Raw genomic sequence first — 14,263 nt, 5'->3', positions numbered from 1 at the left:
GGGGACGAGAGAGACCCCAGAGGATTTTTGCTACTTTGAGAATCTCTGCTGGAATCATTGCTATTTTCGATCCCAGGCTGTGCGGTGAAGGCGTACAGGCGAGCCAAATTGAATTCGTCAATATGCCCTTGGGGATGGAGAGCCAGGAGAGAGAGGTGGATCAATTGAACTCCACGTACTTTGTTGAGAGACCTCGTGCATTCTAGATTCATGAATTTTGAACAAAAGAAGAATTGAACATTTCTGACAAATGTATATTCTCTCACAAGTCGCAGGCGACAGGCGGAGCTGCCACCTGGTGTGTTGAACACTGTACCTAGACAACTTGCTGAGACCTCGAGAGCATTGCTGGCTCTTGGCCATCAGGCTATCCTAGCTCTTGCTTGATACATTTCCACTTATTAGATGATCTGAGCGAGTCTTAGAGTGTCATATTCAAATTTTTAGCGTTAATACTCGCTCTTGTTTTTAATTGTTTAAACTTGAAAAGCGTCGGATCTTCTGGAACAGCCCCACATCTCCCGAGAGCATCCATGGATCCACTTCATCGGTCGCCGAAAACACCGCTTACTTAATAAATTGTGTGCTTGGCGCCGTCCTCCTGCATTACCACCACGCCACTCGGAGGGTCTTGTTTGCTCGGGTTTCAAAGTGAGCTCCGATCTACAAATCATGATGCCCTCCATGTGGGTCGCAGAAATTCCAGAGGAGACCTTGTGTCAGGGAAATCATATAACCATCATCGTCTTCCCACTCAACAGGGGAAAAAATGACATCCCCGACAACACCTTACGATCCTCTCTCTTCCATGAGATTCAACACTCTTGATAGGAACTCCCTACTCACGGCTTGAAGATGGCAATCTTACCAGAACACCATCCGTCCCCAGAGTCTGACCCTCTTCTTCATGATAATCGGGACATCGCAGCACCTGGGTCTACTTGCCAGACAGGTGAAATTGAACCCAGAGATGAGGTTTCTAAAGAGCTTGCGAATCGGCTCTATCTCTCGCATTTTCTATCAACATGGAACTCTCGAGTCTTCGAGTTCGGAGCAGTTCTGTACTTGGCAACGATCTACCCCGGCACATTATTGCCCATGTCGGTCTATGCCCTTTCTCGTGGTTTGGCAGCGATCATTTTGGCTTCCGCGGTGGGCCATTTCATTGATGTGACAAATCGTCTAAAAGTTGTTCGCTTATCGATTGGTGAGTTGAATTCTCATCGCGCCATCCATGGATTTGGCCTGCTCACATGAGTTTCGCCATTCCAGTGTTGCAAAGACTTGCCGTGGCCGCGTCTTGTGCTATCTTCTATCTTCTGAAAGTCAATACCCAAATTCCTCGGGGATTGAACATATCCCTTCTCGTGGCTTTGGCCTGTTTGGCATGCATCGAGAAGCTCTGCTCGATCATGAACTTGGTTGCAGTGGAAAGAGACTGGGTATGTGTAGTAAATATCAAAGCCTTGTTCTTTGATGTCCATCTCTGACGTTTGTTTCGTAGGTTGTGGTGGTTGCTGGAAATAACCATGAGAGTCTCAAGAGTATGTGCCCATCTCGTCGCATTGAAAATATGCTTGCTAATTGCTTTGTGTGTCTTAGCTATGAATGCCCAGATGAGGCGAATTGATCTCGTTTGCAAACTGGTAGGGCCTCTTTTCATTGCATCTATGGATGTAATCTCGACGGACACTGCCATTTTAGTCAACTTTGGGATGAATCTGTGTTCCGTCGTCATTGAATACCATTCAATCGCAAAGGTATTGTCCCGTCGTTACGATATGCGGCTATGTGCTCACAGTGTTCTAACTGGCGCTTTCTATCTCTAGGTCTATTACATGGTGCCTGGGTTGAGAGAATCCAAGCAACCGGTCGATCCCAACCCTTCCACTTCCAGGGACGATGTTGAGCCACATGGCCTCAAAGCACGCATATGGAAGCCCTGCCAAGCCATAACACGCAAGTCTGCTCAAGACCTCGTTTCCTACGTTGGACATCCCGTGTTCCTTCCATCATTCGCCGGCGCTTTGTTATATCTCACTGTCTTATCATTTTCCGGCCAAATGGTCACCTGGCTTTTATCCGCAGGATATGATTCAGCTTTGATTGCTGCAACTCGAGCAATTTCTGTTGCCTGCGAATTCCTAGCTACATGGATTGCTCCCTGGCTGATGGGAAGAATTGGGACCACACGCGCTGGACTTTGGCTTGCCAGCTGGCAGATTGCCTGTCTCGTGGCTGGGATGACCGTCTTCTGGGAATTCTTTGATTTCCCGCTGATTTCGGCGTCCGGGATTGTGGGGGGGCACGATTCTAAGCCGAATCGGCCTGAGGGGATTTGATCTGTGTGCTCAGATCATTGTACAAGAGGTAAGAGCCAAACGATGCGACTTGATTACCCCCGTGAATGCATTACTTCTCGAATTGCTGACGTGGTATATGAGCCCAGGGTGTCGATGCAAACACACGGGGCTCGTTCTCATCAACCGAAGCCGCGTGGCAGAACCTCTTTGAGATCTGCTCCTACATTGCGACTATCATTTTCTCGCGGCCTGATCAATTTCAATGGCCTGTTTTGATCAGTGTCATCGCAGTGACACTTGCCGGGGTACTTTATGCCAGCTTCGTCCGAACTCAACGGGGACACTTGGTTCATATGCCTAAGTGTTTGGCGGCCGATAGTTTAAGAGGACCAAGGTATTATGGCTGGGACAGACTAGTCTCATCAGATTTCTAGTTTCTACATGACACCCAAAGTCAGAGCTGAGGCTCACCTCAGGCACAAACATGATAGAGCAAAAAAAAGAAAGCAAAAAACGTAGTGGTAGGCGTCACGTGTGTGTTTCGTACGAGGGACCTTTTCTCGCCCACGTGGTACAGTCAGGACGCCCTGAAAGACACTTGTGAGAGCCCCAAAGAACCAGAGGACGCTCGTTACCACTACCCCATACTGTGATGGTAACAGTATATACCCCAGTTTGGGTTTTGACCGTCAGTTTTTGAGCACGTGCTCATGTTTATGAGTAAAAGGCAAGCTGGTACCACCAGACAATGCTCCACGACCACGAGTCTATAATTCCAAGGTTCTACATAAGGTTTGCTTAGTCATGGCTCCACCTCGGCTGGTCCGAGCGAATCATCTTGCTCTTATCCAAGAGCCTCATCCCGCAGGTCTCCACCGATGCTCAGCCAAAGTGATAGCCTAGAAAAAATCGTGACTTTTTGATTTTCCCAAGTCTACCTTATACACCAAATACCAATTCCAAGATCACAATCTCAGTCACATAAGTTTTTCTCAAGATCCAAAATTGATGCTAGCCCAATGGGTCCACGTCATCTTTCATGAAAGATAACCCCGAAGATATACGTCAAGATAACGCTCTGACCATTCGTTTTTGAGTTCAAGCAGCCGCCTCATACCGTAAACTAACGAGCCTATAGCTTTTTGTAGCTCCAGTTGCTCTTTTGTTATTCCCCGGTGCCCTTGAATAGAGAGTCTTTCCAGCACCCGGTCGTAAAAGGCTAACTCAAGCTTGTGACGATCCGTCGCATCTTTCCAGCCCGTTATGGTCACGGACCCGAAAATACTCTCCATGAAATGGAAATTCGACCCAATCGGGAGGTATATCGAACCATCCCAGTCTAGCACAGCTTGAAGTCGACCCGTTTTTTCTTCAATGAGATAGTTATATGGGGACAAATCTTGATGAGTAAGGACAATGGGTAGGCTAGCAACGTCTTGTAAACGTGGTTGGAGTTTACTGATGCAAGCGGAGATTTTGTTTCTGAGAGCTATGCTTTTGAAATTGTAGGAGTTGACAGTCTGACTGAGCTCATCAAGAGAGGAGCTGAGCTGTGATACGGTTTCAGATATGGCGACATTTGCCCTTGCTGCGCGAGTGACGAGGTCTGCCAGATCCGTGGCGGTCAGCAGCACCTTTTCTGGCGGCAGATTGAGGTCTTGAGAAGACATCACCACATTGACATATGGAATTCCTTCTGCAAAGGGTGAGGTATACACAAAAAGCATTTCGTACATGCCCTGATATGTCACCGTGGGTACGATGGATCCATGAATGCGGCTGGCTTCAATGACCCCGGAGAGGTCTTGCTTGGCAGTCCGGAATTGAACGACTGTTCGATGATTGTCATGTGTGAATCAATGATCTATTATGGCTGTATAGCTCATGCTCCCCTGGAAGGGACAGGGCCGCACAGCTATGCTGTCGGTAGCGATTGGAAGAAGGGTCGGTGTAATGTGGGTCAAGACGAACTGGTGACATGACGCGTGGGAAACCTTTGGTAGCGGCTCAAAGAATTGAGTCAGGACACGTCTCTGGTATTCATCCATCGAAGTAGTCTGACCTCGTCGGAGTAGATGTGTAGGTGCGTCCTGTTGTGTTCCAAGCTGTTCAGGGGATGGACCCGGACGCTAGACCCGAAGAGATTCTGGCCTCCAGAGGCTCCAGAGGAGCTTTCCTATACAAAAGTGAGCTCATGATGTTTCTTCAAAACGCGTGAAAACACATAGAGATCTTGAGTCGTATTACGATTCAAGAAAATGGGCCCTCGGGTGGAGAAGGTGGATCTGAGGGTCACATGACGGGCCGAAATCCCCGTGTCCACAGGGTTTCGGCGTTGTCGGGGATTTCTGCGCCGACACGATGCCCAAAAGACCATCCCTTCAAAAGAGAGCATGTGATACCTGCCATCGCAGAAAGGTAAGCTCTATCTTGAGAAATTGACCTGCACAATTTTGAGAGTCTACTAGTACTCACCCTATCGCACCGCCTGGTAGATTCAATGCTCGTTTCCTAGCACAAATGAACCATGTGAGTGGTGTACACACCGCAGTCTCGAGTGTACCTTCGACCGAGAGAGACCACGGAAGAAGCCACGGGACAGGTATGTGTAGCGCAGGATTAGAATCTTTCCGAATCGTCTAATGTGTTTCTCTCGTGTGCCCCACTCAGTGTGAATCAAACGGAAGTACAAAGCTTGTCGGAGCGCATCAAGCAACTTGAAGGAGCTATAGCGCAAGCCTCACCTGGTAGGGAGGTTACAGACCAAGCTTTTGCAAGCACCGAGGAGCCGGGGACAGCATCTCCCTGTCGCAGAAGAGAGCCAATCCCCACCACCGAAGGCGCCATCAACCAGGTTGTCCTCAACCCCACGCGAAATCCCAGTGAAAGCTTCGCCAGGCGGCCAAGAACCGAAACATTATTGCATGTAAATCAGTTGGGGCCTAACTGGTTTTTTAACGGCATGCCTATCAGCTCCGAAGCAGGCCGACAATGGATATCCACAAAGACAGATCAGCCTGTCTCGCGGGTGGAATTTTGCGTTCTTATCAGGAAGAATACTGTTCTTCCGTATTTAGGCTCATCTCCATGCGATATTCTTGAATTACCCGATGAGGTCGCCACGCGAGGTATATTGGAGTTATACTTTAAGTCCTCGTTTCGCGTCGCGTTTCCAGTCCTGGATGAATTCCTGATGGAAGATACCGTTAGAGGGGCTTATAGCTCAACAGCCGCAGGAGACTCATATTCTACTCCGCAAATCTCAGCGAAGGCTTGTACTTTGGCGGCCATTTCCTTGGCATCTGGGTTGAATCTTTCGAGGCAGACTTCAAATCCTATGGAGACAGATGCGTGTGCCTCCCGAGCACACTGTCTTTTAGCAGAACTCAGTGGAGATATCAGCTTGACATCTCTTCAGACAATAATTTTACTGGTATTTTCCATCCCTTTGTTCGTCTTTGGCGCACCGCACCAAAGCGCGATGCTGACTTGCATGATCAGCAATTGCAGACTATGTTCAATGGTCATTGGCAAAAAGCTAGCACCTTCAATTCGATGGCATGCTCCATGCTTTGCTCTCTCGGTGGACACATACAACAAGAAAGAAAGTCTCCTGGTATTCAAAACCCTCGGAAAGAACGCGAAACCCGTCACATCCGGATGCTATTCTGGGTATCCTACATGCTTGATAAAGACATAGCTCTTCGGACAGGAAACCCGCCCCAGCTTACCGACACCTACTGCGACCTCTCTCTGCCCGAAGACTATATGCAACACTATGACTACCTGTCGGCAAGACAAGAGCTACAGAAACCTGATGAGCAAATGTTTGAGCATCTCACTCCCCATCTACCTGGAGACCCTCGTCTGAGCTGTCTAAAAGAAAAAGTTTGCCGAAATCTTTTCTCCGCCCAGGCATTGAAAAATGACAACAACGAACTCCTCTTCAACATACGACAACTTGATGATGAGATTGAACACTGGCGCCTGTCCATTCCCACACAGTTTCGTCCTGCACTATTTGTCTCACAAAGCTCCCCAGTGAACACCCTGAGTGGGGAATCCCCTCGGTTTAGCCGACTAATATCTCTGCAATTGGAGTACCATCACCTCATGACGGTTATTCACACCACAGTCCGGAAATGTATCCCAGATGCTGGTGATGGATACCGTGATCAACACCATGTGGTTCATTCTAGTTTCGACATATCCCTGGAGGCCAGTCGATCTACACTCTGGTGTATCAAGCTTCTCTGTGCCAAGGCTACGGAAGGCAAGATCCGGTAAGTGAACACTGCTGGTACATCTCGATAAGTCGGGGTACCCTCGTGGCCCCCTCGTAGCCAAGGTTATCTTAAATTGACTTGAGATGCAGATTTATCGTGTCATATTTGACAACAGCAGCCATGTCACTATTTCTCAACATCGTTATCCACCCTCTTGATCCCCAGGCACAGCTTGACTTGGAGGCTCTCATGTCAGTATCTAATGCAGTACGAAAAACAATTTCAAGTGATTCGACGGAAGATGAAAAATGCCGACTGTCAGAGGCGAGTGATTTTGTCATGAGACTAGTGTGGCTTGGAACAAGTGCAGTGACCAAAGGAGCAAGAAGAACTTGATTTGGTATAGTATCATGGATAGCTGCTGATATTATCCAATAAGCATCTCAATCGAATTTCATGATTATATTCATTTGAAGTTGATCGACTGACGATTTTAATATGGTAATGAAAATTACATGCTGGATTCCAAAGTTTGGCGTATATTCCGATTAAACAATCACCAACCATCATCAAGCATTTCTATCCTCGGATGAGGTTAGCTATAATTGAGAATTCACCTGGTTGTACTAAAATTTTAATTAGACACCGTTGTCAAGATCTTAAGTTGTAATTTATCCATTTCACTCGCTTGTATGGCACGTGAATTACACGGATACCTGAATTGCTTAGTAAAAGCAGGCATCGACACCTTAAACAGTCAACATCGCTCAACTTGAGAGCTTCCAAGGCCGCAGGAAGAGAAGTTGTGTGACAAGAAATATCCGGTGTTCCTTTATCGAGTAGCGCTTCGAAATTTTCTCATATCAATTCCCCATCATCTTCCCACCACCATCTTCCCGCATCCTTTGATATCCACCATGACGGATGCTTTCCCCGCCGCCCTCACAGGGCCAACCTCCAAGGAGCGCAAGTATGATCGCCAACTGCGCCTGTGGGCTGCAACTGGTCAACAAGCCCTCGAGGACTCACGCGTTTTACTTGTGAATTCTGATGGCCCACTTGGTCAATATAACACCGGTGTGTCCGGCGTTGCGGGTGTCGAGACCCTCAAGAACCTTGTCTTGCCAGGAATCGGTGGCTTCACTATAGTTGACCCCGCAACAGTCACCGAGTCTGATCTCGGTGTCAATTTCTTCCTGGAAGAAGAGTCACTTGGCAAGTCTCGTGCCGAGGAAACCTGCCGACTACTGAGAGAATTAAATCCTGACGTGCAGGGATACCACTACTCCAAGGTAAGATGTTGTTTCCTGAGCTTTGTGCAAAGACCGCTTTTGACTCACATTGAAAATAGCGCATTGAGGATCTCATCGTCGATGATGACTTTTTGCCCCGACACAAGCTGGTCATCATCTCTGGCCCGATCAGACGATCAACATTAGCGCCTCTGTGTTGGCAAGCAAAGAATCTGGGCATTCCTGTGCTGTATCTTCACTCTGTAGGATTTTACTCCACATTTTCGGTTCAACTTCCAGCGGAATTCCCTATCGTTGAGACGCACCCTGATCCAGAATCCACCCAAGATCTGCGTCTTCTGAATCCTTGGCCGGAGCTTGTTGCTGCAGCTGCCAAATTGAACGACTTGGACACTCTCGATGACCATCAACATGGCCACGTCCCCTACATCCTTCTATTACTCCACTTCCTGGAGCAATGGAAAACATCACATGATGGCAACGCACCCAAGAACTACAAAGAGAAGACCGAGTTCAGAGAATTTTTGCGGGCCCAAGCACGAACTTCCAATCCCGAGGGAGGCGAGGAGAACTTTGACGAGGCTGTTTCCGCTGTGCTGAAGACCATCGCACCTTTCGAATTGCGCAGCTCGATTCGGGAGATCTTCAACATGGATGAATGCCAGCAACTAACCTCTATCTCCCAAGACTTCTGGATAATCGCATCAGCCATCAAAACTTTCCATGCATCACATGGCGTTTTGCCTCTTCCTGGCTCTCTGCCCGACATGAAAGCCCAGTCAGCAGATTATGTCGCACTGCAGAACATCTATAAGACCAAAGCACGACAAGACATCGAAGAAGTGACGGCGACGGTACGCCAGCTCGAGTCCCAAATCGGTCGCCAATCACCAGCCATTCTCGACCGGGAGATTGAAGTGTTCTGCAAGAATGCCGCGCATATTAAGGTCGTCCGAGGTCGCGATATTCCTCAGATCAGCATTGACAGCGACGCCTCCACATTGAAGAAGATCCGAAGCGAGCTCAATAACGAAGACTCTCTCATCCCCATTTTCATCGCTACTCAGATCCTCGATTCAGTGGTGGATGAAATCCAGTCCAACGGCTTAGAGAAGGAGAGAACTGTCAATGACAGTGCTCTCTGGCACAGTCACACGGAGCGCATTCTAGCTTTACTTACTGGGGTGGATGGGTCTGCTGTTGAGCCGGCGGCGCGGGAGCAAGTCGGGCGCGCAATCAAGGAGTTGTGTCGCGCCGAGGGTGGTGAGCTGCACAACATTTCTTCATTGACGGGTGGACTTGTTGCGCAGGAGGCATTGAAGGTAATTACTAGACAGTATGGTCCACTGGACAATACGTGTGTCTTCGATGGAGCTAGGAGTAAGAGTGAGATGTACAGGCTGTAAACATCTAAATGAGTTTTGCACTACCTATCACAATTCCTGTATCTATTGGAGAATTGAAGTGGATCTGAACTTTACATGGAAAGACTTGAATCTGCGTATGGACATTTCATTTATCGACAGAGTAATACGATCATCATTAATCAGGCAGATTGATAATTATTAGCGTCGTTTCGACTTTTGAGGGCCACGACCACCTCGTTTGGGTCCCCGGGGCCCGCCCTGATTCTCGTATAGCTTCTCCTTTCCAAATGCCGAATCGGCGACGCGCAAGTAACTCACGACACCCTGGTCCACAACAGCCAGAATGACGTGGCGATAGCCATGCCGCAATCGCATATACATCATCCGCTCCATCTTTTCTCCACTAGGCGGATCGAGTGGTGTGCTTTCAAGTAATGCACCAAGCTGGGACATTGTTGGCATGGTAGTTTGGTCACGGGTGCTCAAAACCGCGAGACGGAAGTCGGGGGCAGGCGGTGCTGACTTTTTGTATGGCGTCGAAGGTTTCCAAACGTGGAACACGATTCGGAATGGCGTGGTGGTATCAGAAGTATGTGAAGGAGAGGCAGTGACTGGGTCGTACCATGGAATTAATGCAAGCTTGCGATATACATCCATGTAGTGACGATGAATCCCAGTACCGATTATAGGACCGGTTGTTGTAGAAGCTGTGGAATGGGGGTCATGAAGCCAATTGAAGAATGATCCTAGGATACCCGCCAGACCGGCTCCGCGTAGCGTGGGTGTAGCACTTTCGTTAGTGTCCGGACTATCAGTGTCATTCTGTTCCACTTCATCGCACCACCCGGGAGCCCGACCGAGTGTGTATCCGAGACGCTTGAGGCCACTATAAACGGAGTATCGTTCAAGAGTCAGACCCCCATGTCCCACAAAGCATGTATAGGCCGCCTGCAAGCTCATTGGTATGGAGAGATCTTCCTCCCCTGGGGTTGTAGGGTCGGGCGAGCTAGGCCATCTGATATCGAGACTGCCTCTCTCGAGAAGATATAAAGCTTCTTCTGGCAACAGCCAGAGGCGATTCCACCGGTCGCTCTGACCGATTGATTTGAAGAGTGTGCCTTTTGGATTAGGCACATAGACACATACATCGGGATGTATGTTGGCAGACCTCGGCGTCGGCCGTGCGGGCTTCTCTGCTGACTCGTCGGGGCCCTTCTCTGTCTGTTGCGGTGCTTTGGGGGGAGAAATATCGGCGAGAGGCGTATATCCATCCGGAGCATAGAAAGCCACGACATGAGTCTTTGGGCCATGGAGCCGAGGAAATGAGAGCGCGTTGTGCATAGCTTTGCGCGATTCGGAGAGGACGCCGGTTTGATGTTCTGTTGGGTTTGGCTCAAAATCTTTCTCGCCACGACGCGGGAGACTACTTGAGTCTGCATAGCTGTATAGCCCAGGAAGTTAGCTAACATTCATCCGAACGTAGTTCATGGCACCTACATGTTCAAGTTGTTGAGGAACCGGAAGTCCTGTGTCTCGTCGGACAGATCGACCTCTTCCTGTGTGGATGCATTTGCAGGATTCTGGAGGACCTCCTCGTCTGCGTCCGCCATATTGAAAATGGCGAGTTGTGCAATTGGCAGTCAGGTTCTTGGAGGGGAGTAATCTCGGAGTCAGAAAAGATAAAGATGCGCTTATCGATAAGATGAGGTGGCAGAAATATACCGCCTCCGGAGTCTACACCATTGCTTTGCGCACTCAAACGGCCTTCGGAATACGGCAAACGCCAGAGAAAGGTATCTGGAGACATTATTGATTGTATCTAACTCGAGTTGCTATTTCTGTATAAAATTCAAGGACTTTCTCTTCAAGACAACATCGGTCTTCCTCAAATACACCCCCTTTATTCTACTGCTTCTCCAACATCACGACTTGACTTCCATAATCTGTGGAGAAGGGGAATTGCAAGCCAAGGTTCATCAAAGTCGCGCCAGTGTATGTTGCGTTGCCATCGATCTTGTACGAAGCCTGTGCGTCCAAGCCCTGCAGCCTAATACGCGGCCAAGAGTGGTCGATGTTGGGCGCGAGCTGGAAGACAAACAAAACAGCCTGCTTTCCATCCTCGCCAATGAACAAAGCAGCGGGCCAGTTTGAGTCTTCTGGTAAGTTCAACCGCCACAAGTCACCATTCAGAATGATGGGGTTGATCTTCTCCGAAAGCTCAATAAGACCCGGAAGAGCAGCCTTGTCCTCGGCAGTCATCTCAGCAGGATCAAGCTCCAGGCCGAAAGATCCACCCATCATCGCGACATGGCCGCGGAAGGCAACAGGGACAGTACGGCCGGTCTGCTGGTTTGGCACGGCGGACAAGTGAGCGCCCATTGCACTCGGGGGGTATGCAAGGGATGTACCGAGCTGAATGGAAATACGCTCCACGGCGTCCGTGTCATCCGAAGTCCAGATTTGAGGGAAGTATTGCAGAACACCCGGATCGAAACGACCTCCACCTGAGGCGCAGCCTTCCCAAAGAACATCGGGGAACTTGGTGGTCAGCTCGTCGAAGACACGATACATGCCGAGCATGTAGGCATGGTTCGTTGCGGGAGAAGGCATCTCATGGATACCTCTGTTGTTGTCCCACTTGACATAGCTGATGTCTGCACTGTTGAGGATGTCCGAGACAGACTTGATGATAAAGTCCTGGACCTCGGGGAGCGCGAGGTTGAGGACGAGCTGGTTACGTCGCTCGGTCCGTGGGTAGGGGCCTGCGTGCAAAGCCCAGTCTGGGTGCTCGTTATACAAGGTGGAATTGGGGTTGACCATCTCTGGCTCGACCCAGATACCGAAACGCAAATTCGTTGAAGTGTTTCCGGCTTTGAGATCCGTAATCTTCTTGACAATTGGCTCCAGACCGTCTGGGAAACGAGCTGGGTTCGGCACCCAGTCACCCAAGCCTTCTTCGTCAGATATACGGGGGTATTCGTCGCCGAACCAACCGTCGTCCAGGACGAAGAGCTTGGCGCCCACCTCAGCGGACTCCTTTGCAAGGTTATAGATACTGCTTTGGTTGAAGGTAGATCCAAGTCCCTCCCAGCTGTTGAGAAGTGCAGGACGATCACTGGTGGCAAACTTGCTCTTGATGAGATGCTTGCGGTACAAGCTATGGAACGCTCGTGACATGCCACCAAGTCCGTCCTTAGAATACACAGACACACATTCCGGGGATGCGAGACTCTCGCCGGGTGCTAGCTTCCAGGAGAGCTGGCCGGAGTTGAAGCCAAGAAGGGCGCGGGTGAAGCCCTGAGAGCCCTTTTCGACATCCACCGAGAATGATCCAGTATACACCAGCGAGAAGCCCCACGCTTCTCCGTGAGACTCAGTGGTTGAAGGCTCAACCAATGCCAAGAATGGGTTGTGAAGGTGAGATGAGTATCCGGTCGAACTTCCAAAGCTTTGAATGCCATACTCGACCTTTCTTCTCTCCTTGTGGGCTTCTCTGGCCCAATCACCCCGAAGGCTGATCATTTCCAGGTCCTCGAATGGCAAGTCCACGCTGAGACTGGCCAAAGACTCGATGGTAATATTTCCCTCGCCATGGTTCGTGACGTTGACACTGCGCACAATGGCATCGTACTTGGGGAAGATCGAATACGACAAGTCTGCCGCAACATCGCTATACTTATCGTATAGACTGACGACTAGAGTGCTCACATCTTCCTCGCTGCCCATAGTAGCGGGCAAACCAGCAATAGCGGGTTTTCCTGCAACGATTCGGTGCGATTTGTATTGCAAGTCAGAGACGGTGTATCCTGCCGACTGGCGGATGCGAATTGCAGGGATACGGAAGTCCCCGCGCCCTTGGTCAGGGAATTCGCGGCGGACACGGCCAGTGGTACCAACCCAGCCATTGACATCGCCCACAGACTCCAGGGGAATGTCGCCAGTGACGGGGCCACCGAAGTGGTCCCCAAGAAGGTCACCGGTGCTGTTGTCCACATGGAAGCGGTATGATACATTGTCGCCATTGAGAGCGAAGGAAGTTCCATCCGCCACAATTGCTGTTAAGCACACAATTAGTACCAACGATCAAGCAGACGATTGATCCACAATCCTGGGGTCTATTACTCACGCTTGGTGTTTGTGTTCTGCGCCATGACAGTTGGGCAGTGGGCAAGTATAGCTACGAGGCTCGTAGCCACCGCAGCATTCCTTGTGAAGCGAACCATTTTAGCTGAGGTCTGAAGAGCTCCAATTGACGACAGAGAGAATCTTTCTATACCTTTATACCTTTTTCTCTTCGTGTGGGGAGGTTACATCCACGGTAGTGGATATCAAATATCAAACTTAATAATTGCAATGACTAGGAAGAAGAGTGCGCCCACACGAAAACAATGGAAATGCCAAGCACACTCATAACTCTAGCAACAATTGACCTGCCGATCGCAGGCCAACAGAAGACTATAAAAGACCGGCGTGGAGTAAAATTGCGGGGTTCGAAATGCGGAGGACCCGGCATTTGTCCGCGTCGGCTTTGCACCGCCCTCATTGGCTGGCTCTTTTCAATTCCGCCGGACTGTTTGCTCTTCGCCAATTCCCCCAATCTCCTTGCTCTTACAAATGACGTATATGCTGGCTTCAAATGCCGCAAGCTAACACAAAATGAGATTGGCAAAGGCATGTTCAGTATGCCGGTAAGCAATTTATCCCTCGCCCCCGCAGCCCGCGCTCATACGATGTCAGTGAACGGCGGCGAAAATGCGACATTCGGAGGCCTGGCCTCGCTTGCATATACTGCTCGACCCGAAATTTGACATGCACTCGGGCGGAGTCTGTGGTTCCGAAAATCTCGGCGTCTGTATCAGACAAGTCAACCCCGGTCTCTAGGAGTGATGCTCTGTCGGAGCCCGAGGTCTGCACTTTGCCGGATCAACCTCTTTGTACGGATCTTGTACAGCTCTACTTTGACTATGTGCATGATAAATTCCATTCGCTGTTCCATCGGCCTAGTCTGATGGAAGACATATTCCGAGGCGAAGCACCAGAAATATTGATCTATGGCATGTTGGCACTTTCGGCCCGGTATGATCCCTGTGATTCGGCCCGAGTGGCTTGGGACT

At 49.7% G+C, this 14,263-nt stretch overlaps 6 protein-coding genes across 6 annotated transcripts; 3 read left to right on the top strand and 3 right to left on the bottom strand.

Moving 5' to 3' along the window:
- Positions 1-855: 855 nt before the first annotated feature.
- Positions 856-2,342, top strand: N7506_002180 (putative iron-regulated transporter; the record flags this gene model as incomplete). Its single annotated transcript, XM_056951476.1, has 5 exons — positions 856-1,207; positions 1,273-1,442; positions 1,505-1,544; positions 1,603-1,760; positions 1,830-2,342. The coding sequence occupies 5 exons, from the start codon at positions 856-858 to the stop codon at positions 2,340-2,342; spliced, it is 1,233 nt and encodes a 410-aa protein (XP_056817391.1).
- Positions 2,343-3,340: 998 nt separating this feature from the next.
- N7506_002179 (uncharacterized protein) lies at positions 3,341-4,030 on the bottom strand (the record flags this gene model as incomplete). Its single annotated transcript, XM_056951475.1, has 1 exon — positions 3,341-4,030. The coding sequence occupies one exon, from the start codon at positions 4,028-4,030 to the stop codon at positions 3,341-3,343; it is 690 nt and encodes a 229-aa protein (XP_056817390.1).
- A 793-nt stretch (positions 4,031-4,823) lies between these two features.
- Positions 4,824-6,925, top strand: N7506_002178 (fungal specific transcription factor domain-containing protein; the record flags this gene model as incomplete). Its single annotated transcript, XM_056951474.1, has 4 exons — positions 4,824-4,832; positions 4,927-5,736; positions 5,805-6,586; positions 6,673-6,925. 4 exons carry the CDS (start codon positions 4,824-4,826, stop codon positions 6,923-6,925), a joined length of 1,854 nt encoding a protein of 617 aa, XP_056817389.1.
- A 521-nt stretch (positions 6,926-7,446) lies between these two features.
- On the top strand, positions 7,447-9,188 carry N7506_002177 (NEDD8-activating enzyme E1 regulatory subunit; the record flags this gene model as incomplete). The annotated part of the gene is made up of 2 exons (XM_056951473.1): positions 7,447-7,821; positions 7,881-9,188. The coding sequence occupies 2 exons, from the start codon at positions 7,447-7,449 to the stop codon at positions 9,186-9,188; spliced, it is 1,683 nt and encodes a 560-aa protein (XP_056817388.1).
- A 159-nt stretch (positions 9,189-9,347) lies between these two features.
- Positions 9,348-10,759, bottom strand: N7506_002176 (tRNA-splicing endonuclease subunit SEN54 family protein; the record flags this gene model as incomplete). Its single annotated transcript, XM_056951472.1, has 2 exons — positions 9,348-10,590; positions 10,647-10,759. 2 exons carry the CDS (start codon positions 10,757-10,759, stop codon positions 9,348-9,350), a joined length of 1,356 nt encoding a protein of 451 aa, XP_056817387.1.
- A 295-nt stretch (positions 10,760-11,054) lies between these two features.
- Positions 11,055-13,372, bottom strand: N7506_002175 (alpha-galactosidase; the record flags this gene model as incomplete). Its single annotated transcript, XM_056951471.1, has 2 exons — positions 11,055-13,204; positions 13,276-13,372. 2 exons carry the CDS (start codon positions 13,370-13,372, stop codon positions 11,055-11,057), a joined length of 2,247 nt encoding a protein of 748 aa, XP_056817386.1.
- Between the last annotated feature and the right edge of the window lie 891 nt (positions 13,373-14,263).

Source organism: Penicillium brevicompactum (genome assembly GCF_028827555.1).
Source record: "Penicillium brevicompactum strain IBT 35665 chromosome Unknown utg000001l_segment0_segment0, whole genome shotgun sequence".
NCBI lineage: Eukaryota > Fungi > Ascomycota > Eurotiomycetes > Eurotiales > Aspergillaceae > Penicillium > Penicillium brevicompactum.
Note: the sequence above shows the minus strand (reverse complement) of the source record. Positions and strands in the feature narration are given on the sequence as shown.